The sequence below is a fragment of the Magallana gigas genome, chromosome 4 (assembly GCF_963853765.1).
Source record: "Magallana gigas chromosome 4, xbMagGiga1.1, whole genome shotgun sequence".
Lineage (NCBI taxonomy): Eukaryota > Metazoa > Mollusca > Bivalvia > Ostreida > Ostreidae > Magallana > Magallana gigas.
In genome coordinates this window covers 4,334,116-4,356,403 of record NC_088856.1, presented here as the reverse complement: position 1 = coordinate 4,356,403, position 22,288 = coordinate 4,334,116, and the positions used below count along the sequence as shown (strand labels likewise).

Genomic DNA, 22,288 nt, shown 5'->3' with positions numbered 1-22,288 from the left:
TGGTAGTCATTATGCGGACACATGAAACTTCCGATGACCTCTGTAGACACTAAAAAATATGATTAAAAATGTTAATAGATTTAACTAATTTTACCTCGGGTTAAACAATAAAACAAAATTTTCCACATATAAAGGTTCATCTGAGCACTACATACACATAGATTGCTAGACTAAATGATGTTCAATAACTTCTAAAAGCTACATGAAAATCTTTTTTCCCCCAAAATTAGCAAAACATTTACATTGTATTTAGGAATACATCATTTTAATACAAATGTAATGTAAATTATATCAATTAATTATATATTTATTTTTTATTGCATTTAAAACGATATAAAATATATCAATACAAACCAATCAGAAGAAACGCCAGTGTAAGAAACCAAAAAACCAAATTGTAGACTGTTATTTAAGAAAATAAAACTCTGCATTGAATTAATTCGATTTTAAAGAGGTAGAATTTCAATATGAATTGGTAATTTGCAAGAAAACTAACATTTAGCTCTTACCTAGACAGGATTGACAGGATTGTAAAGTTATTTTGATTTACTCAATTCAGCAATGTTTGTATACTGCTGTAACTAAGAGAAAAATGTGTTGCAGAAAAGCGTTATGCGCCATGAACTACGTGAGCCAGACAATGACCATCGGGGTGTCAGAACCGTCACTCGATCAGTATCTCAAGTATGGGCACTGTAGTTTTAGAGATCAGTCTCGTAGGAATTTAATTTCCAAATACATATCAGCTAAATTATTACAAATTTTAAACATCATTGTACTCTTCATTTATGTCATGAAATGCAACACGTGTTATACATTGTTTTCACTCCAACAAAGTATAAAAGCAGCATTGTTTGTACATATCAAAATATCCATCAATCCTCTTTCTGGTAAGATACGTGGCTTTTTATGCCTCACATGTTTGTTTGTCAACTTCTCTATTCTTTTTTTTTTTTGTTTTATGTTTTGATTATAATAACTTTGAAATATAGAAATATAGAATTCCATTTTAGACGAAAAAGGCCTTAGTTATAAGCAGAATGAAAGTGTTCATCCTTCTAACGTTGGCGGTTCTTCTGATGGGTTTGTACTCATTTTGCTGCAAATGCTAAATGTAACATTTTTTTTAGAAATGTATTTTCATGTAAATTTATATTTATATAAAACATCATGCTTTCGCACTGTTTAGATAAAAAGCAAACTGGCATAAAGAAACAGTCTTAAAATGAAATTATGCAGTAGTCCAAATATCTTTGTTTCTTTTATAAGATTGCATGATTGCATATGTATACAATATTCCGAGTTTGATCTTACTGATCCAATTCTTATTCAGTAACTGCATTGCACATTTTTGGTTTAAGATACAAAAAAAATCTGGATTTTTATTTAAAGTACTGTACATACATATCAATTAAGCACTTCTTTTGAAACGTTTCTCTCGTCATAAGTTTCTACAGACGTAGCCATTGCTGGGTTTGGTTGTCCTCTCAACAAATACCAGTGTAACGAGCACTGCCAGTCCATCAGCTGTAGAGCGGGCTACTGTGAATACTTGTTTAGATGCACGTGCACCGGGTGTAAAGGGAAGGTAAACAACACGAACAACAGTTACTCTGTTTTGAATAATCTTTCATAATTGCAATGATTATATTTTAATCATCAATCGAACTATTTACAATTTTTTTCTTTCTTTCTTTCTTTCTTTCTTTTTTTTTTTTTTTAAATTTTTTTAAAATTTTTTTTTTAGAAATGAAGACCTTTCATGTTGGATTCTGGCCAGTGAAAGTGCAATAAATCTTTTTCGATATGAAAGAAAAACTTTTAATTATTATTTTGTGAATGAATGAAAAAAGAAAATTAGATTCATTGTATTTATTCCACTGGATCATTTCCATTGACACGCTTTTTAAATTCCCATGGGTTTTTTAAATTTATGGTGTTTAACATCTTCTTTACGTAAAGGCATAAGTTTAAATTTGTCATAAACTGCAAGTTGGCTGTAAATTCCTTTGTAAATTATAGTGCCTTTGCCAGGATGAAGTGTTCACTTTTGCCTATGAACAGAAAAACGATGAATTGGTCATTTGATGTGTATTTTATTATTAAAAACAAAATATTTACATACACTAAAAAATTCCTCCCGAAAATCCTATTATGTGTTCTTACAGTTGTTGAGAATTTAAAACTATGATCGAATTGATATCTCGATCCAAATAATTAAAATCACCTTGTATGTTTATTGATCACTGCATATTCCTTGTTGTTTCACAATATCAAATTGACATTTTAATGCAGAAAATAACTCATAAATTAACTGTTTTGTGATTTGATACATAATTTGTAGGCCCCGTTCACATGTATTATCAGGGTGTTTGAAAGTTTCATTTTTAGAAAATGTCCTATATTGTCAGATTGTAGTCGATTTTTACAAGAACTACAAACCAAAAAAAAAACCAAAAAACAAAAACAAAAACAATAACAAAAAAAAAATCAAAAAAAAAAAAAAAAATAAAATCAACTATATGAAGATATCTTTCTAAAAGGTGACATCACGGACGCCCGCTTGTGATTTATTGAGCTTATTAAAAAAAAAGATAAGTCAAAATGTATTTTAGCGGCATTAAAAACCTTGACGTGATAGAAATTTAGTTATCTTTAGTGCAGTGGTTCACGGTAAAGATACATTACATTGCATTTAACTTGAAAGAAAAAGGAATGAAATATACCCAGTAAAAAAAATGTACATTACCTGCGCGTAATGCACGGGACGGAGCATTCCGGGGCGAACCGCCAACGGGGCGAAACGTCCCGCTACCTATCAGATTGATGTCAACAACATGGAAGACGAAAACCAGAACGTGATGCCAGTCCCTGATTATCCGAGCTTTCCTCTCTCCTCGTATATGTGTCTTAAAGTATTGAGTTGTAATGCACATTTAGCATGCCCATTTTCAGAAGCATACATTGACATGGTTCCGATGCAAAATGATCGGGAAGATGTGTACTTTTTTCCACTGCAGACTTTGATACCAAAAGCATATTCGTTTCTTTCGTTAGAAGCAAACAACCTTACAGGGATCCGAATAGCAGACCCAGAGAATGCGACTGAAGAACAAAAGGCAGCATTTCACTGTCTCCAAAACTTTCTACAAAGTGAGTAAAACGGTCTGGAACCTGTTTGGCAATTTTTTTTAAAAGATGTGCATTGATTTTTGATATCAATTAAAACGTAGTGCTTTGTAAGGAATGCAGCAAGACCACTATTTTTTATGATAAGCTGTATGGTGTCCAGATAGGGCTATTTGGAAATCCTACATGTAACACTACTTCACAAAGCAGGCCGTCATCCTATCACAACTTTGCACAACAAGCAGTCAGGCTAAAGCATCTTTACACATCTCATCATTGTGCTGTTACCCATCACCCTGTCCTGCTAACATAACTCTCCTCAACATTTTGCACTTACACGACTTTGCACAAGATACTCAGACATGCTAAAGCTATTTCATACAACTACCTTATATTGACGCAACATCTTGCAGTCACTAAAAATGCTGTTGCACTAAAAAAAAAACCCCACAACTTTGCACAATATTCTGTTGGGTAACACAAATTCACACTACCCAACTCTGCCCAGTCACACAACATGCTGTTGAACATATGATAGTACACAATTTAGCATAACTTGCCATCGTGCTATCACACAATATGCCACATCAAAATCATAACGCAATGGTGAGTTAAGTTATGTTGTGTTAACCAACTTAACCTGACAGTGTGTTGTGTTACAAAAAGATGGCGTGTTGTTGAGCGATCACGAGTTGTATGACAGAACTCGTTTTGAAAGTGCAGTTTTACTTTTGCAAGGGCCCTAGCTATCAGGACACCATACTTACTACTATTCTGTTTTTATTCTTTTGTTTACATTTTAAATAAAAAAACCCCTTTAACTCATTCATAAGGAACTGGTGATTATACATGTATTGAACATATAACAAAATACAGAGTGTTAGTACAAATGTATCTACTAGAAGCATTTTAGAATTATTTGTGAATTTACTTTTTACACAGATCAAGAAGACCATGTTCGAAGTCTTCAAGCCATGAGGATGGAGGGTCTGGATGCCACCAAGGCATGTTACACATTAGCAGCTCATCTATTTTCTCAGTTGGTACCCAGAGAGCAGGTTACCATTAACAGCAGAATGAAAGGCATCAAAGGGTTACCATCTTGTCCCTGCAAATGTGGAAGGAAGATAGACATTGGAAACACAGGAATTGGTAAGATCAACTCAAGATTTTCCTTACTGATGGGGATCTATAATGGACATTAAGGAATCTTTTTTTTCTGGCTGATTTGGCATTGCTGAAAATGATAACTTGGTGCAAGTCAGCATGTTGCTCTAAGGATCATTCTTATAATCAGATGATTATCAGATTAGTAGGTTAGAGGTCAAGGCTGCAGGATATTGATATTAAAATCAACATCAATCCTCTAAACTTCCTTTTATCCTGATAATCTTTTGGTCATTGTAAAGTAAGTGTAAAGTCACAAGCACATATTTAAAGAAGATGGAGGGGTAAATTTTTTATTTTAACTAAAATTCATATTTTGTCAAGTCACCAAAAATAGACCTTGCTCCTCTTCACCCTATCCATTACAGTCATGAGTGTTGGTGTGGTATATACACTCTATGTCCAGCACACCCCTCATCTGAAAAATAGGAAAACAAGATCAAATGAGAACCCCCCCCCCCCCCCCCCCCTCAACCCCCCCCCCCCCCCCCTAACTAAACTTCAAAATTCATATTTTGTCAAGTCACCAAAAATAGACCTTGCTCCTCTTCACCCTATCCATTACAGTCATGAGTGATGGTGTCGTATATACACTCTGAACATGTCCAGCACACCCCTCATCTGAAAAATAGGAAAACAAGATCAAACGAGAAAACCCCTCCCCTCAACCCCCCTTCCTCCTCCCCCATTCATTGGTGTGCACCTGGTGCATGACATTGTAGATTCAGTAAGTTGAAAGAACTTGTAACTAATCCTTCAAATCAATAAGATATGAAGAATGTTCTGATGTAAAAAAAAAAGTTAGGTGTGAATGTTACATGATGAATGTTATTTATGCCAATAATAACTTCATTATTTCAATGTACTAAATAGAGATAGTGTAGACTAATTATACATGAAAAGAATATTCATGTACATTCACATGTGGAATTATTATATAAGCAATGTTTCATTATTTTGAATTGATTCCCTGGTTGTCGCCACAGAAATTATGTAAACTTTCTGAATCCCACTATATTTGTTTTAACCTTGAAAGTACAGTAAGCTTCACCTACATAAAATTCTTGTGCCCTAACATATTGGCTGACATACTGATCCCATACATTCAAGGATGTGATCAAATACATTTACATATACTTACTGTTGGTCTTTGCTTGAAATTGTTAGGAATAATTAAGGTGGAATAACACATCATCACAAAATGTCTGACTGCTATCGAAACGACATTTTGTTTTATTAAAAGAATCTTATGTACTGAAACATGTAACTTACTCCATAGCCAAGTGGATAAAGTGTCGGACTTCTGATCCATTCATCCCAAGTTTGAATACCGCCGGGGCTTTTGTTGTTACTTACTGGAATAATTATTTTAGATATTCATTTTTAATCCCCAAACTGCAAATTTTTTGCATATTTGATATTTTTACAGTTTATTTATCATTATATCTTTTATTATCAAAAAATTTCCTGTTAATTTGAGTGACTTTTTCCAGGTGTGTTATTCCACCTTAATTACTTCTTTTTTTTTCTTTGTATTCAGGTCATCCAAAAGTGTGGCATGGCAATCCTGATATTGTTATAAAGACAGGGGAAACAACAATTGTAGTCAAGAAAAATGTTAAAGACACTAGAGGGGATGGCCCTGAACCAAAGAAATCAAAATTATCTGATGAGGACGAGGAGGATGAAGACTATTCCTTTTATTCAGTGGAAGAAGGAACAGATATCTTTGAATATAAATTTCAAAATAAGCTGATTAGCCAAACATTGACTAATTCATTTGTACAAAAGAATCAGCATGGATTCATTAAGAGACTTGTTCCAGCCATTGGTTGTACGTACGACAATATAATTGTAGCCTTGTATGACCCTGACAGGGACATCCTTCTCAGAAGAGTTGCACCAATAAGTGTTTTGGAAGAAGATTCTGACAGTTTTAATCTTTTTGGAATATTGGAGTTGTGGCGTATATTGAATTTGCATATTCTAGGTTCTGACCTCAGTAATCAAATTGTGACTGAGTTGGACCAATCAGGATTTAGATCACAAATTGAAGCTAGAAAGGTGCTCAAGTATTATTCAAGTGCTAACACAAACATTTCTATTGGTCAGAGTCAGAATGTATCACCACCACTCTTGACTGTTATGAACAATGTGAAACGGGGAAAGTTTATTGTTAAAGGCATCAGTAATAAATGACTTGTTCAACATCTTTCAGTGTAACATGTATTTTAGGTGTTATTCAATTTTTAGGGACCAAAGAATTTTATTTTTTTTGATAGTTGAAAATTTTATGTAGATTTGAAAGTTATCTGTCTGTTACAATGTTACTTTGTTGTCTTGTCCTGTAGCTGGAAATCTTAGGTAAAAGTGTTTTAAGGTCAAGATCTAATAAATGATTCTAGAGTGTTTTTTTGATGCTGGAACCATCATGACGTCATTATTGAATTTATGAATCTTTGTCGTTTACCTTATGACCTTAAGGAAGGAGTCTTTTCTGGTTTTCGACTTGTCAAACGTAAATTTGATTAATTGTTCATTAAATCAAGATGAAAGGAAATTAAAATAGTATATTTTTCTTTCTTTTTTACTATCATACAACTTGGCATAGAAAAATGTAATCAATGTTTAGAATGGAACAAGGACTATATTTTTGGCGTAGGAAAATATCACATGTTGCGCAATTCAGAATTGCAACATATCATATATATATAATGAGTCTGTTTTATCATTTTAAAAACAATAACAATAATGTTGGATTTTTTTTTACTAATGTGAACTAATAATATGATACTTGGGTTTCAGAATATGTTTTTAAAATATGATTTGCCTATCAAATAACATTTTTATAAGCTTTTTAAAGCGCCCATTCTATACATTGATTTTTGTGAAAAAATCACTAAAATCAGTTTTTCTCTCTTATGAAACGGTCAATATATTAGCTTTTCTGTCAATTTATATCTTTATATAAAGTCTTCATAATACATTATACAATTAGAAATATTTTATTATTGGAAGCATAAAAAAAAATCAAAATTTCTTCAAAATTTAAGAAAATTAGAGGAAATGCGGGCTAAGCAATATCAATTTTAGTATAAATATTTATTCCAATTTAGTAGTATAAGCTGATAGACACTCTCATGGTCTATGATTTCATTGAAGATTTGAATCTTCAAATCTTAAACAAATGTCTACAGAAGTATAAAGAGCTACACTTATTTTTATCACTCTTTACGTTGAGGAAAAGGTAGTGACCTTGACCTGACCTTTATCCGAAAACAAAAAGGTCAAATTTAATTAAACTGATAGAATCATTAAGTAATATGATCCGTTTGACTGTGTCAAAATTTCATGCATTTCTTATTATAAGAAGTATGTTTGATAATAAAAAGACTCCTTCCTTAAACGAACAATAATATATGTAGAAAATGAAACAATTTCTTGATAACTGTTTTAAATCATGTGAAAAGAAATTTCCATACCTGTATTCAATTTGACATCTTTTTAAAGAGGAGGTCAAGAACTTGTTTAGTTGCATTTTTGGAGAGGCTGTAGTCATTATTTTTTTTTTTTAATTTTCAAATGAATCCATTTTACCAGTCTACAATTGTAATACTCCAAAAATACACGTACAGCAAAATCAAGTGCGTTTTAATATTTTGAGATGACCCCCATGAAAATCTAGAAGGTAGACCCTTTAATAAATTAAAAAAACTTTCTAAAGTGATTTTAAGTTAAGAAATAAACGTGTAATACGAGATCTTTAAATCAATCAATCCCCTTTTTATTCAGTTAATTTGGAAATGAGGTTCCGTTGCCTCATTCTTCATAACACGTAAGACAAATAAAGTTTATATGTTCATTAAACAAAAATCAACTTACAATAGGCAAATGAAAAAAGGAATGTAAAACTCTATAGTTATTGAAAACAAGTGGTTGACTTTAATATAAACAATGAATAAATAACGACAAACTAATTATTATGCTAATAGTTACTATAGGAAAAAAATAATTGTTGGTCTAATGAAAGAAAAAGAATTTCTACTAACCTAGAGAGGTTAGAGGCGTAACAGTTCAAGAGAACTTTGCCATCGACTCAACCGATTTCTTAGAGTGTTCGGTTATTTATAGGGACTTTAACCAATCAAAATAAAGATACTAAATATAGAAGTTAACCAATGAAAATTAAGTAACAAATACAATTAGAGAAAGTAAACCAAACCCGATCGAATATAACGGAATTAGAATAAAATTTACGTAAATAAAATCAATGGTTAATATTCTATTACAAACGCAACAGAAGCGACTGAAAGACCCCAAAACCGACGCAAAATGCAGTCATTCTTTCTTATACATTTGATTAAAGGTTTCTGGTGATTGGCAGTAGGAAGGGGAATATACTGGAGACCGTTTCACTAAACGGCATAACTTACGACAAAACTTAAGACAAGTCTGAGGACATTTAAGGAGGCCGATTTGGTTTTCTTTATTTTTTTTTTTGCGGAAAAACTACAAAAGCAAACTCTTTATTTTTCAACCATATATAATTTATGTTACATTAAAAGTTTAGACTTTATCAAGTTAAACAGACTGTTATAGATAAGTTTAACTTGATAAAGTCTAAACTTTTAATGTAACATTTACACCAACTCTAGTTTAATTTGCCAAGTTTCAAGAAAATCCCCCTTTTGTTTCCTTTTAGGGACTATCCCAAAATACAGATACATTGACAATAGGAATATATAGAAAATTATTATTTTCCCCATTTCGAAGCAGATTTTAAAAATACTATTTTGGTGATTTTCCTCAAAATGTAATATGTGATTAGTAATATCATTTTCTACCTTACTTTTTATTTGTATTTTGTTTATTTTATTAAATTTGATAAATGCTATTTCTAAAATTTCACAAAAGGTAAAAATATACTGTATTTTACTAGAATGCGCAATGAAAACTAAAGTCGGCCTCCGTAGTCGGCACAAGTCACGTTTCACTAAGAGGCCTACGCCTGGCTGTAAATATCAGTATCCGTAATCGGACTAGGTTAAGGCCACACCTACTTCCTTGACAAAGAGCTTGCGCACATGCACATACAAATGATAGACAGACAGATAGAAAGATAGATAGATAGATAGATTAGATACTTGTCATTAATATTTATTATGAATGATGGAGAGAGAGAGAGAGAGAGACTTTTGAAATAAATTACTTCAATAGTGGTTGGGTATGCATTTTATTTCAACCACTGTTGAAGTTATTTATTGCAATAGTGGTTAAAGATGCTTTTCTTATAACTACCATTGAAATACAGTATTTCAATAGTGGCTTGAATGCATTTCAGTTTTATGTCTATTATTCCGTCTGTATGTAACACTTCCTTTCCAGTAAGGGAATTTCTTAATATACAAAGTATGTCTTATGAGATGATGAATTCCTTTTTAATTAGGATGTTCTTTGATTTACCTTTATATGGTGATGTTTGCCATTCCACCTGTCATTTGGAACCGAAAGTGTTGTGCGCAGACGGAATAATAGGCATAAAAATGACATGCATCCCTACCACTATTGAAATATTTTATTTCAATAGTGGTTGTAATGAAACGCATCCTTAACCAAAATTGAAATTAATTATTTCAAAAGTGGTTTAAATAAAATGCAAATCCAACCACTACTGAAGTAATTTATTTCAATAGTAGTCGTAATAAAGTTCACCCCAAACCACTATTGAAATACTTTGTCTCAATAATAATATTCATGTGATTCTTGTGGTGAATACATTCCCAACCACTATTAAAATAATTAATTTCTATAGTGTTTGCAACACATGCTGAAATTTTTAGTTACAAGAATATTTGTTTAATTTTACCCAATAGGATATGTTCAAAATAATATTTACTAGTGTTAAAGAATGGAGATCTTCTCAATTGTAAAATTCATGTTTTTGTCGGAGGCTTGCGGTTTTAATTTTTAGACGGGGTCACGTGACCCCGTCTATTGGTTTTACTGTCAGGCGAAGTCTCAAACCGGAAGGCAGGCGTAGAACACATGAATTGAGTCTACGCGTAAGAAAATAGTGCAGAAAAGTTTTCATGGATTTCAGTAAATATGTATTATAAAAACACGCATTAAATCTTTTTAAGTCCTCGGTGTATAAACAAAATCTTATTTAGAAAATAAACAAATAGTTTTATTGATCAAATTGTTCTTGCTCGGGTTCAAATGTGGAATGAGTTACGTAACTGAATGCACAACGCCGTTGAAGATTCAATTGGTGCACAAGCTCATTAATCAATAAAAGAGGTTGATAGTGGAATCAAAATTAAAGTTCCCAAACGCAATGTGCCATTTTTGGAAAGTTGTGAATTTTTTTGACAATCTTTCACCTTAATACTTCCAAACTTCATGCGCAAGCCGAAGTTAAAATCGGGACGGGTTATACACAGATGTTTTACAAATTAAATAGATGTTTCATTGGCTTCCAGTCTAATTGCGGTATGACTGCTGTTCGTCTCTAAAGGAATTTTGTACCAAGAATCATAAAAACAAGTCTGAATTTGCCTTCTCGTTCGTTAGCTCTTTAGTTGATTAAACTGAATTTAAATTTTAAACAATGCATTGTAAGCAAAATCTAAAATAGATTATACATTTTTAAGACTTATACATCAAATAATATAAACAATCTTATCGATTGAAGAACAAAGTTAAATGTTAATGTTCGTGTTTTCCGGCTTAGTTGAAATCAGGCTTGGGGTGAATTACATTGTAAAGTAATACATTACATTACCATTACTTCATGAATTAGGGCATTAAATTACCATTACTTAATTTTCTTGAATTAATGCATTACATTACCATTACATGAGTAAAGTAATGCATTACCATTGCTTTGTGAAAAGTCAGTTAGTTTTAATAAAGTAATTAAAATACGTTTAAAGAGTTTATGTAAATATTTCATAAATAAAACATGCTTAAACATGCTTTTTACAGGTTCATGTTCATGTTCACTATCAGGTTCAAATTTAATGACTTATACAATATTGCTGTTGCACTTGCAGTTAAGTAAGGTTGGTCCCGTAACATTTACATTCTAATGGCGGAGTTGCCAATCTCTGTTATTTATGTCTCTGATTTTCGGAGTATGATTTTTAATGAAAGGAACGGTTGTATCGTAATTCGTGTAGTTGATGCACGAGTTTACACAAAAAAGTAGTAAGTGGCGTACGGATTTATTTTTACCTATTAATTTTGCATGAATCGCAAATGAAGAAAATCGTGTCAGATAAGTCGGTCTTAAAAATCAAAATGGCGACCGCGACAAATCTTTTTATTGTTAAAGTTATTGGAATCTTGTTGTAAAAAAAATAGTTCTAATATGTCAGGTGCCTGTGTATGCCTGTTGTTTGATTTTCCCGGTTAGTAGTTATTCTTAAATTTTTTTCTTGGGGTCTTTTTTTTTTACATAAAATACCGTTAAGTCAATTTTCTACAATTATGAAGGCCGGGATTGAGTAAAATTTAGACAAAGTATCAGACAATTGCAAAAAAGCCGAATTAACATAGATTGTAACAACTAATTCAAACTCATAATTTTTGGAAGCATATAAGAGAAACTCAAGGACAATTACAAATTCAAACTTTCAAGACCCCGTCTTTCAGTAATCACAGTACTTTGATTTGATTAGGTATTAAATTTATTATTTACATTGTTTTTTTTCTGTGTTATTAACTACAAGATACTTGATTAGTTTTGTTAATCTATAAGGTATTTCAGGTCCAAATAACCGCCCCTTCCCAACTTCTCATGTGTTGGTAATTGTCGTAATGAAAAAATATAGTTTTTACAAGGCATAAGCAGATTTTTAAAAGGGAAAAAAGAAATAGGGAAATCAACAACTGAAATGCTTAAGTGAGTATGGTTTTAAGGAGACAGGATGGTCTACAAATCACCCAATAAATCTACCTGAAAATTTCCAATACAATTTGTTAAACCACTAATAGAGATGTTTAAAAATTTGAATACATCTTTATATATTTCTACGGAGCTATTTTTTCTCCAAGGATAACAGCATTTTCTAAAAATTGTAACGATTATCCCCTTTTACCTTATCCTAGGGATGCCCTTATCCCTCCACCTTCAGCCTCACAGAATTCAACCATCGAAACGATTTCCATATTTTCCACTGAATCGCCCTCTCATTTATTTTAAATTCCTTTCTGGTACGAAATATTGAGATATAAATTTTAGCTAGATGTTAGAAGTTAGCAATTCAAAGTATCCCGAGAGTAAGTTAGTACAAAGTTAAGGATTCATTAGAAATAGGAAACAAGGAATCCGTAGTGCTATTGAACCTACTATTTTGAAAACAATGTAATAGAAAGATATGGAGAAGCTTACAAAGTACAGCGTTAATGGAGCCAGATGTTCCTCCGATCCACTGAGCCCCAGTCTGAAGTGCCAGGAGTGATTATTTCAATGAACAGGTTCTTTATCAAGTACAATAGAAATTCCAACGAATGAGAGTTTTAGTGACATATTCAGATGAATAATTTTTAGTTATTACATAATTTATGCATTAGACAAGTGTAACAGTTGGATTTTGATTCATCGTTATCACAGTATAAAACAGAAGCTCTGTTTTGTCGAAGTAAACTGCTCACGTACAAATCATCTGATCAAGACCTTGGTAAGAACTATTTTTTTCTAAATCGTCATTCGGTGTAGAAATTCATTTTCTCTTGCACTTGATCAAATGGCTTCTAAAATGTATTATCATTTTCATTCTTATTCAGAAGGGTTGCTGGACAAAATGAAAGTATTCCTTATCCTTACATTTGCGATTCTTTTATTGGGTATGTTAATAAGTTTATTTTGAAATATCGGATATTTGCGCGAATAAAAAATTGATACAGAGTTCTGGTATAAGAACATTTAATGCATAAAGTGATTGATGTTAAACCCTATCAATAGTAAAATCCCCTCTTAATCTTCTTATTATAATTTCATTCATTAAAGATTCGGCGGATGTTTTTACTAATGGGCTCTTCTGTCTTGATAACTATTGCGGCGATCACTGCAAGTCCGTTGGTTGTGAAAAAAGTTCCTGTAGTTCTTTTTCCCACTGGACAAAATGTGAATGCAGCGACTGTATTGGGAAAGTATTTTTATATAATGTTTGGCAACATTTAGAATTCAAAACAAAAAAGCAACAGTTTTACTTTTTCTCGAGTAACATTTGGTTCAAATAGAAAAATGCATTGATTATAAAAATTGTTCAAATAAAGAAAACAGAAAAAAATATTTTTTACGCATGCATATTTAGCGTCAAGATTACATGTTTATATGATACTAGTAATAAATGAACCTGCTAGTAATAAAACCTTTGGCAAATATATAATTGGCAGCAAAATATAAAATACCTAAAACCATATTTGCATTTTTTCAAAAAACTGTAACAAACTCAAAATCATAATCAAACTAAACCTTTCATGAAAGTATGGGTTATTTTTGAATAACTGATTTTTGATTTTTTGTTAAATAGGTAATCTTAGCTTAAGAGATAGATAAAAGCCCTTTGGAAATCAATTTGACGGATATAAACACTAGACTTAATGATAAAGTGTTGCAATTGTCATAGACAAGACATCGAAAACATCGCATGATCACTGAAGCTGTTCATTTATACGAAATACATAGTTAATTAATTTAAAATATTCACAGTAAATGTAAATTCATTATATTAAAGCACCATGGAATAGGTATGGACTGTTTTCAGCTTTTACTGCTTTAGCATTTACCAACAAAGTATTTTTATGTAAAGAAGTAGATCACGCAGTTTGTCAACAATCACCGATATCATTTGCTACTTGTATAAGATTTAAGGTCTTTAATAATCAACCCGGATAAAATCTGCAAGCACTCTCTTTTAAACCTGATTTGGTGTGAAAGCTACCATTTGTAATTTAAAGAAGAAATAAAACCTTTTTATTTCTTTTTTATAATAATTTTTATATGTGAAACCTATAAAGAGACATAATTTTATAAATATATATAAAACATAAAAACGTACTAATATCGATTTCTACTCGATTTCTATAAATTTTTATTATTATATTAAATACGAATTCAAAAAATATTATTTTGAATTTATCCTATCAAGAGAAACAAACTTCTCAAGTACTTTTTCCGTGCAAAAATAACTTTAAGATTATTGTGCATAATTTTCTTTTCAGGCAAACAACACCCGCACCTAAGGTTGTTTTTGGTTGAATATTAATTCAATAAAATAAAATTTTGATTGCTTGTGATGCGTTATTTTTAATTGTATTTTAAAAAAAAATTGTGTGTCCTTTTTTAAAATATTGCCAAAAATTGAATTAATTTTAAAATTTAAACGGAATCAATTTTTTAATATGCCACTTAAATCAATGTACATATACAACTAAGTTTAAAAAAATCCATAAATATCTAGGTTTATGTATCTTAACCCAAGAATTCGGGCTGAGGATCACCTTCAATCATATATGCCCCCCCCCCCCCATTTTACATTTATTTAATTATAATGAGTAAAAAAAGGTTCAACGTTAATTCTAATCTTATAAACTGGTGAAAATTCACATTAATATCGACAGATGTCCCATACCACCTTATGTTGTATTTAATACATAACAGCTTAAGGTGGATGTGCGACCATCTTAAACATTTGAGAATTAAAAAAAAATTTGAACTGGCTTGTTTCTGCCCCAAACTGACCAAAAATGTTGATAAAAGATAAAAAAGCAATAAATATGACGTTCTACAAGAACAGAACAATGCTTTTTTAATCACTAAGAACAGCTGTAGAACTGCGCAGCTGCAGATTTGTATGGAAAATTTGAAAATCTGAAAAAAATAAAAGAGGGGTTCATTGGTATGATTTTATACAGCCTGAGTCCAAAGGCCCTTGATTGAACCTGGATAACGTATTTATTTCAAATGTACACCAAATCAATCTGTATTCCATGTCCAATCAAGAGTGTATTGCATTTTCAAGATATACCGTTTACACATTTAATATATTTTGACGTCACTTTTTTTTTTACTTCCGGGTTAAGTCGGGTGAACTGAAAACACTAGGCTTGTTAGCCAATTTCCTGCATAGGAAAAATAATATTACTTATCTAGGTTCAATCAAGGGTGTAAGGGAATATACCCCTGGTTGTATTCCATACATCCTAAGGCGAAAAGGTGTTTGGAAAAGGTGTAAATTCTAGTTTGACATTAGATTTACAGACTTTTGCAGAAATCTCTTAATGAACTCAATCTTAAAGTATAGAGGGTATATTTGTATTGAGCAAGGGAATGAAGAGACTTAGCTGACCAGCTGTTAGACTAAGTATGTTTATGTATTTGACACGATTGTAATATTTGCTGTCTTGTGATATTTTATTTTTCTGTCTTTCAAATAATGTAAAATCTACAATCAACACGCAAACGATAGAAAACCAGCTTTCGTACATTCCGTTTTATATCATGTCAGTTTTAATAGGGACATACCGCTCTACAGATGTAGAATACAATGCTATTGTAGTGTTCGGTCAAACCTTTTTGTAAAGATAACATCTACATTTATCTACATCTAGATTTATTCAGTCTAATATCACTTTGTAAAAAGAAGGAAGAGGTTCCAGTTATAAGTTGTTTTATATTTCCCTCCAGAATTCCCACTTCAATAAAGATATGTTAAATGTTTTTCTAGAAAAGCTTGTTACTGTCATCCATTTTGCTGCAAAAGACTACAAATTAAATGTAAACAGTATTGATTTCAAAATTAATATTTTTGAAAGAAAACACCGAATTATATCAACATTTAACAAATTATGACGCACTTTAGTTTAATAATTATTGATAGATATTTTATTTGACTGTTTCCGTCAAACGCAAAATGTTTGTGAAATAAAAAACAGGATTTAGAGTGTCCATTACTCGCATTGATTTTGTTTTAAGGTATCATATTGACGGACTTTGACCTACAGCTGCTAAACGTCAACAAATGTTGCTTTTTTCTCATGTTTTTTAACTAAGTGTAAACCAAATAAAAAAATATTAACGATAGCATTTTTCACTACCGTTCTTAGAAAAGTATATTTCAATATTTTTATATTTGCATCAAAGAGTGCAAAATATTTTTGTTGTTTATACGAGCAATATAATGTGTCATCTTACATTTCTAATTATCTTTGGCTTGTGAAAACAATAGATGGATCAGTCAATTTTCTTGCGGTTTGAACATACGAAGTCAAAATCTTGTCTTAAAATATGAAAAACAATTAATATGAAAGTTAAACATTTTAACTATCTTGGTATTTTGTGGCTAAAATTTGGTAAGTATTCAGCTGTATACATAAATCTGAATATATACAATACAGGGAACGTTGTTATATGCAAAACAATTGTCAAAATACAAACTGGCCGGTTTTCAAACATTTTAACAGTGAAAAAAAAGAGCCGAAATCACACAAAAAAACAAAACAAACTTGCGTGTCGCACGCATTCAGACTAAATTCTAACTTATCGAAAATTTATTTACCTTTGTTTCTGTTTCACAGTCAGTAATGACAATACAAATGAGAAATCTATAGTTTCATTTTTTGTTGTACAAAATATAATCCACTGATAACATTTCCAATTAAAGATGTACTTGCATCCCAAATTATTTACCTTCAGGATATCTCTGAGACCCAGTTGGGTATTGAAAACATCGTACATTTGAGGAATTTTTCACATTAACAAGAACACTGTGCCGGATAATTATGCCAGTGCCAAGGTGGCATTTTTGCACCCCCTTAAGATGCAGTTTCGGAAAAATCCATGTATACCAAATGATAGACCATTATCTGGAGAGTATATAACCACTTTTGTTTTTAGTGTGTTTCACCTGACAGGTGAGATATATACCTTTAAAAATTATTATCCCATCGGAATATGATAATTCCCATAGGAGAATTGATTCTCCTACAGGAAATATTGACAATCCTATAGGATTTTATAAAAGTCCTATAGGAATGGTATTTCCTGTAGGATTTTTCTTCAGACGTGTAGTTTTCCTATAAGATATTAAGTTTTCCTATCGGATTTTATCAAATCCTATCGGAATTGAAATTCCTATAGGAAGTTCTTGTATTCCGATAGGAAATTTCGAATTACGTATTGGAATATTGTTTTTCCTATGGGAAAAATTATTTTCCTATAGGAATTTATTTTTGAAAGGTAAATATCTCACCTGGCAGGTGATATACAATGATAACAAAGGTGGTTGTTAACTCTTTAAGCAATGGTCTATCATATAGCATATTTGAATTTTTCGATATATGCAGTTTAAGCGGGTGCAAAAATGCCAACTTGGCACTGGCAAAATTATCCGGCACAGTGTTTAAGCTATCCTGTTATATATTGAATATTATGGTTGTCCCATATTTTAATTAGATATTTTTAATAATGTGCAAAAGTACTTTAAAAAACATGCTGATTTACCTTTATTACAATGTTTAATTTTTTTTATACTGTATATAAGTAAAAATTAAAAAAATTTTTTTTATGAAAACATATTTGTTTAAGATTTTTTTTATTGTATGAAATCTAAACATAAGGTAAACATTACGATATTGGCGATAAAACATTTTGCACCAGATTTTAAAAATGCTTATGTTGAACAAAGACAGTACCGAAAAAATTGTAAATGAAAATTCGGAAATTTGTTGACTTTCTAGATAAAGTTATAGGAAATTAGATAAGTACCGTGTGACTAATGAAATCGATCAATGAAGATGCAGCGCAAAAAACTAGTAGTTGAAGATCAATTTATCTCCAGGATGTGCAACAATATGGGTTGTGTTTCTTGTTAAATCCTGTTCATAACAATATAAAAAGCAAGCATGAATCTATTTTCAAACAGTGTTATACCAGTTGTTCATACAGAGGTAAGATAAATTTTGTTTGATAAATTTCTTTCTGTTACCTATTAATTTTCATATGTAGACACATGTATCTATTATTAATATTACCAACTGCCTGTGTCAATCAAACAATGTAAATAGAATAGGTGTAGAGTGATTAGATCATTTCTAAACAATGTTTCAATTAATTTTCACGAAAATTCTACTGGAAAAAACATGTGCTAGTTCTATCTATGGTAATTTTTAAGATATGAAGTGGTTTAAATATACTTTTATTACAGACAATGAATATTTGCAGATTTTATTGGGTTTGAAAAATAGTTCTTATTTAACAACGGTCGGCACCTTTCTATCAAAATTACAATGTATACATCTAGCTTCAAAGAAACCAAAAAAAAAAAAGTAACATAAATACTAGGTAGCCTTGTCCCATTGGATAAAGCTGTAGACAATACTTATAAGGAACCTTCGTCAAAATTTAAAAAGAATCAAAATCATATTGATAGTTTTCTTCGTTCGAACGCTTAAATAAAAAAAAAATGTTTTTTTTTCTTCAAATTTTAAATTAAAATGGTTAACAGACAAACTTAACATCACAGAATTGCATTTAAGAATATTGGAAGTGGCGCTGAGATAAAACTGGGCGACATGTAGATTAATATGTAAAACGAACACTGACATTAAAAGATGAATTTTTTAGAATTATGTTCTTATCGATAATATATGTTTGTTTGAACATTATTTCGGTATGAATTACTTTGAATTGTTTTTTTAGATTAGAAAAAGTTGCGGAGCAAAATGAAAGTATTAGTACTTCTTACATTAGCCGTTCTTCTGATGGGTTTGTTTTCGTTTTGCTATTTTAGAATAAAGTAATCAAATATAAATATTCATACGTTTACTATTTATCTATATCATTTTTGTTACGTAAATGTAAATCTAACTGTTAAAAGGCTTTGAAAACGATATAAGGTAGATTTTATTGCTATGTACATTTGAAAGAGGGACAAACATCAGTTATTGTATACTTTGTTTCGTTTCTAAGAATATGTGGAGTTCATTTTATAATGCATGTATTCCTAATTTAGGTACTGGTGCTTAATTAAAAAATGAAGTGCAAACAACCAATGGGATATATTATATAAATGATTGAAAAATGAATATGCCATTAAATACATAAAAATATATTTGAGGTTTTTGGGTGATTTTATTGTTTTTCAATGGTTAATCTATGGGTCCGAACTTTATAATATAGGTTATATGAGTCTATCTCAGAATTGTCTTCTAATTGTCTTCTTTTGAAAAGTTTCTCTTATCAAAAGTTTCTGCAGACATGGCTTTTGCTGGATTTGGGTGTCCGGGTGACCAGTATGAGTGTAACCGTCACTGCAGGTCCATTGGTTGTAGAGCGGGCTACTGTGACGCAGTCACGCTCTGGTTAAGATGTACTTGTACCGGGTGTAGTGGAAAGGTAAACAAACTTTTGTACAAACAACAATCATTGAACATTTGGAATAGCAATGAATGCTGTTTTATCATAAACCTGTTTATAAATTTTTTCGTTTTTCTTTTTTTTTTTTTTTTTTTTTTTTAGAAATAAAGATCTTTCAAGCTGAATTAACCAGTCTGAATCTGACCAAGAACTAAACGTGTAATAAATCTTTATTCAAACTGCAGGATTTTGTTATTAATGAATAAGCAAAAAACTTTAATTAAATTAAAGGTGTTCAAATCGGCATCAGGAGGTCTCGATTAGATTAACTGCATTGTAACTTTGCAACATTTCCACGGCCACGCTTTTATTTCCATAGGATTTTTTTCAAAGGTGTCTACTGTGATCTTTGGAAAACCAAATGGTTTGCTTTGTTATCAACTACTATGCAAAAAACCTTTTATCACTCTTAAAAAAGACAGTTCTAAGAGGAACTAGATCACTTTAATTAATGGAAAAAATGATGTATTGAGTGAGTAATTTGCATTTTTTTCTAAATACTTACATCCAATAAAAATTCCTCCTTTTCTTTAAGAAATCATAGAGTGTAAATAAAGCTTAAGTAAGCTTTTAAATGCATTTATTCAGCGCTGTTCAGACAATTTATATATTTATATATATATAGAGAGAGAGAGAGAGAGAGAGAGAGAGAGAGAGAGAGAGAGAGAGAGAGAGAGAGAGAGAGAGAGAGAAATTAGACATACACTTTAAACGTTAACTTAATTTCACATTCATCCATTAATGCATTCATATATTTACATACATATATATCAATATATATATATATATATATATATATATATAGAGAGAGAGAGAGAGAGAGAGAGAGAGAGAGAGAGAGAGAGAAATTAGACATACACTTTAAACGTTAACTTAATTTCACATTCATCCATTAATGCATTCATATATTTACATACATATATATCAATATAATATATGCATGAAATAAGTATTCATAAAAGAATATGATAGTCTGCGATAAAATCCAGCATGCAGTTTCAGTCTGAGTCTCCTTGCGACACCGGTCAATTTTATCAGCCTGCGAGCTGCACCGCTTGCTCCTTCTATTTAAATTCATTTTAAGTAAAGAAAAAAGAAAATTAATATATATCCATCTACAAAGTATTTTAAAGTGTTTGTGATGTTTTTTTGTTTTTTTTACAAAAGCTGCATAATTCCTTTGATTTGCTATTGTGTGTCTGAAATTATATGTATTTCTCACGCATTTCATGCTTTTAGTAAAATAGAAAACCTTCTTATCTAATGTAACTTTTTAATATTCTTTTCCATTGTTGCCGAAACATCAAAGAAGTTCAGAAATGCAATATTTGGCCAAGAACACGAATATAAACCCGTGAACTTGCACATTGATACGAATTGGCAAATTAAACAGCTGTGCATATGTATACGTCATATGCATTGGATACGTAGATATATACAAAGAATTCAATGTACAAACCGTGTTTTTAAGCATTTTTTGATATTGAATTAAAAACAACAACTCTTATTACGTGAACAAAACAAACATGCATGTCCATGGGAACTTACACTTATTTTTATCCGTGTAAATGTAATTCCCATCAAGAATCAAATACCAGTCCCTATGCTACACAGTCATGGAATGAATTTGCATTAGCAATTAATCGTTCAGAATAAATATTTAAAAAAAACACAACTAATGTATAACATTTTTTCTTCCTGACACATTTCAAGATGCATTTGCAATCAAAACTATTCTAATTTTGCCTTCAGTAGATTGCTGAGCGATAAATGTAAAATGTAAAGATTGTAAATAAAGAGAAAAAATTGTTGTTTTCAGGTATGGTTTAAAAAACACGTTAAAATATTCAGACAAGGATTAAATTTTCTTTATTTTACCCATTAATCAAGTTGTGAGGGTAAAATGTTCTGACTCGTCCGTCCGTCAGTAAGTCACAGTCTGTCAGTTCGTAATATCTTCTTGTTTTTTTCAGCACACTCCTCTCAAACCGCTGCACAGAATTTCTTTCAGCTTTGTTGGTATTTGTCACCCAGGATGGTTACTGTGTTCCTTTTGGTTCGGATTAGTACTCGCCATTAGGTAGGTAAATATGTAATACTTATGTCTTCCTTTTATAAGGTTAAGCACTTATTTAATCAACAGCGTCGCTGTTTATAAGTAAATCTTTTGTACGGATACCAACAAATACAACAATTAAGTAGGTTTCCGTTTAGTCCAGTTGTTCAAATTTCCTAAGTTAATGTTTCATATCTTTTTAACTTAATGTGTTTATCAATTCTTAGATAAAATTAGCAAAAAATCTTTAGCAGTAAGTTTTTTACTTGTGTAAACATATTTGTATTCAGTGTAAATAAATTCAATTGTAGTAAATATCATCATCATTTTTTACTATGATTTATTATGATTTTAATTTTGAGTTTCGACATGACCTCGCTTATATGCGCCCGGCTACTGAAAAAAATGGTACCACTGTCGCCAGACATGGTACACCGGTTGCCCACTATCTATTTATATTTGTTTATTTTTGAACTGCAGGACAACCCATACGTCCTGTACGCATGTAAGTG

General features: G+C 31.1%; 1 protein-coding gene and 1 long non-coding RNA gene across 2 annotated transcripts; both read left to right on the top strand.

The window, feature by feature from the left end:
- Nucleotides 1-2,732: 2,732 nt before the first annotated feature.
- LOC105331692 (uncharacterized) lies at nucleotides 2,733-6,680 on the top strand. Its single transcript, XM_011433998.4, has 3 exons — nucleotides 2,733-3,153; nucleotides 4,072-4,281; nucleotides 5,837-6,680. Exons 1-3 carry the CDS (start codon nucleotides 2,838-2,840, stop codon nucleotides 6,493-6,495), a joined length of 1,185 nt encoding a protein of 394 aa, XP_011432300.2. The 5' UTR covers nucleotides 2,733-2,837; the 3' UTR covers nucleotides 6,496-6,680.
- A 6,193-nt stretch (nucleotides 6,681-12,873) lies between these two features.
- LOC109619177 (uncharacterized) lies at nucleotides 12,874-13,459 on the top strand. Its single transcript, XR_002199977.3, has 3 exons — nucleotides 12,874-12,980; nucleotides 13,087-13,146; nucleotides 13,310-13,459. It is a non-coding gene; the product is annotated as an uncharacterized lncRNA (long non-coding RNA).
- The last annotated feature ends 8,829 nt before the right edge of the window (nucleotides 13,460-22,288 follow it).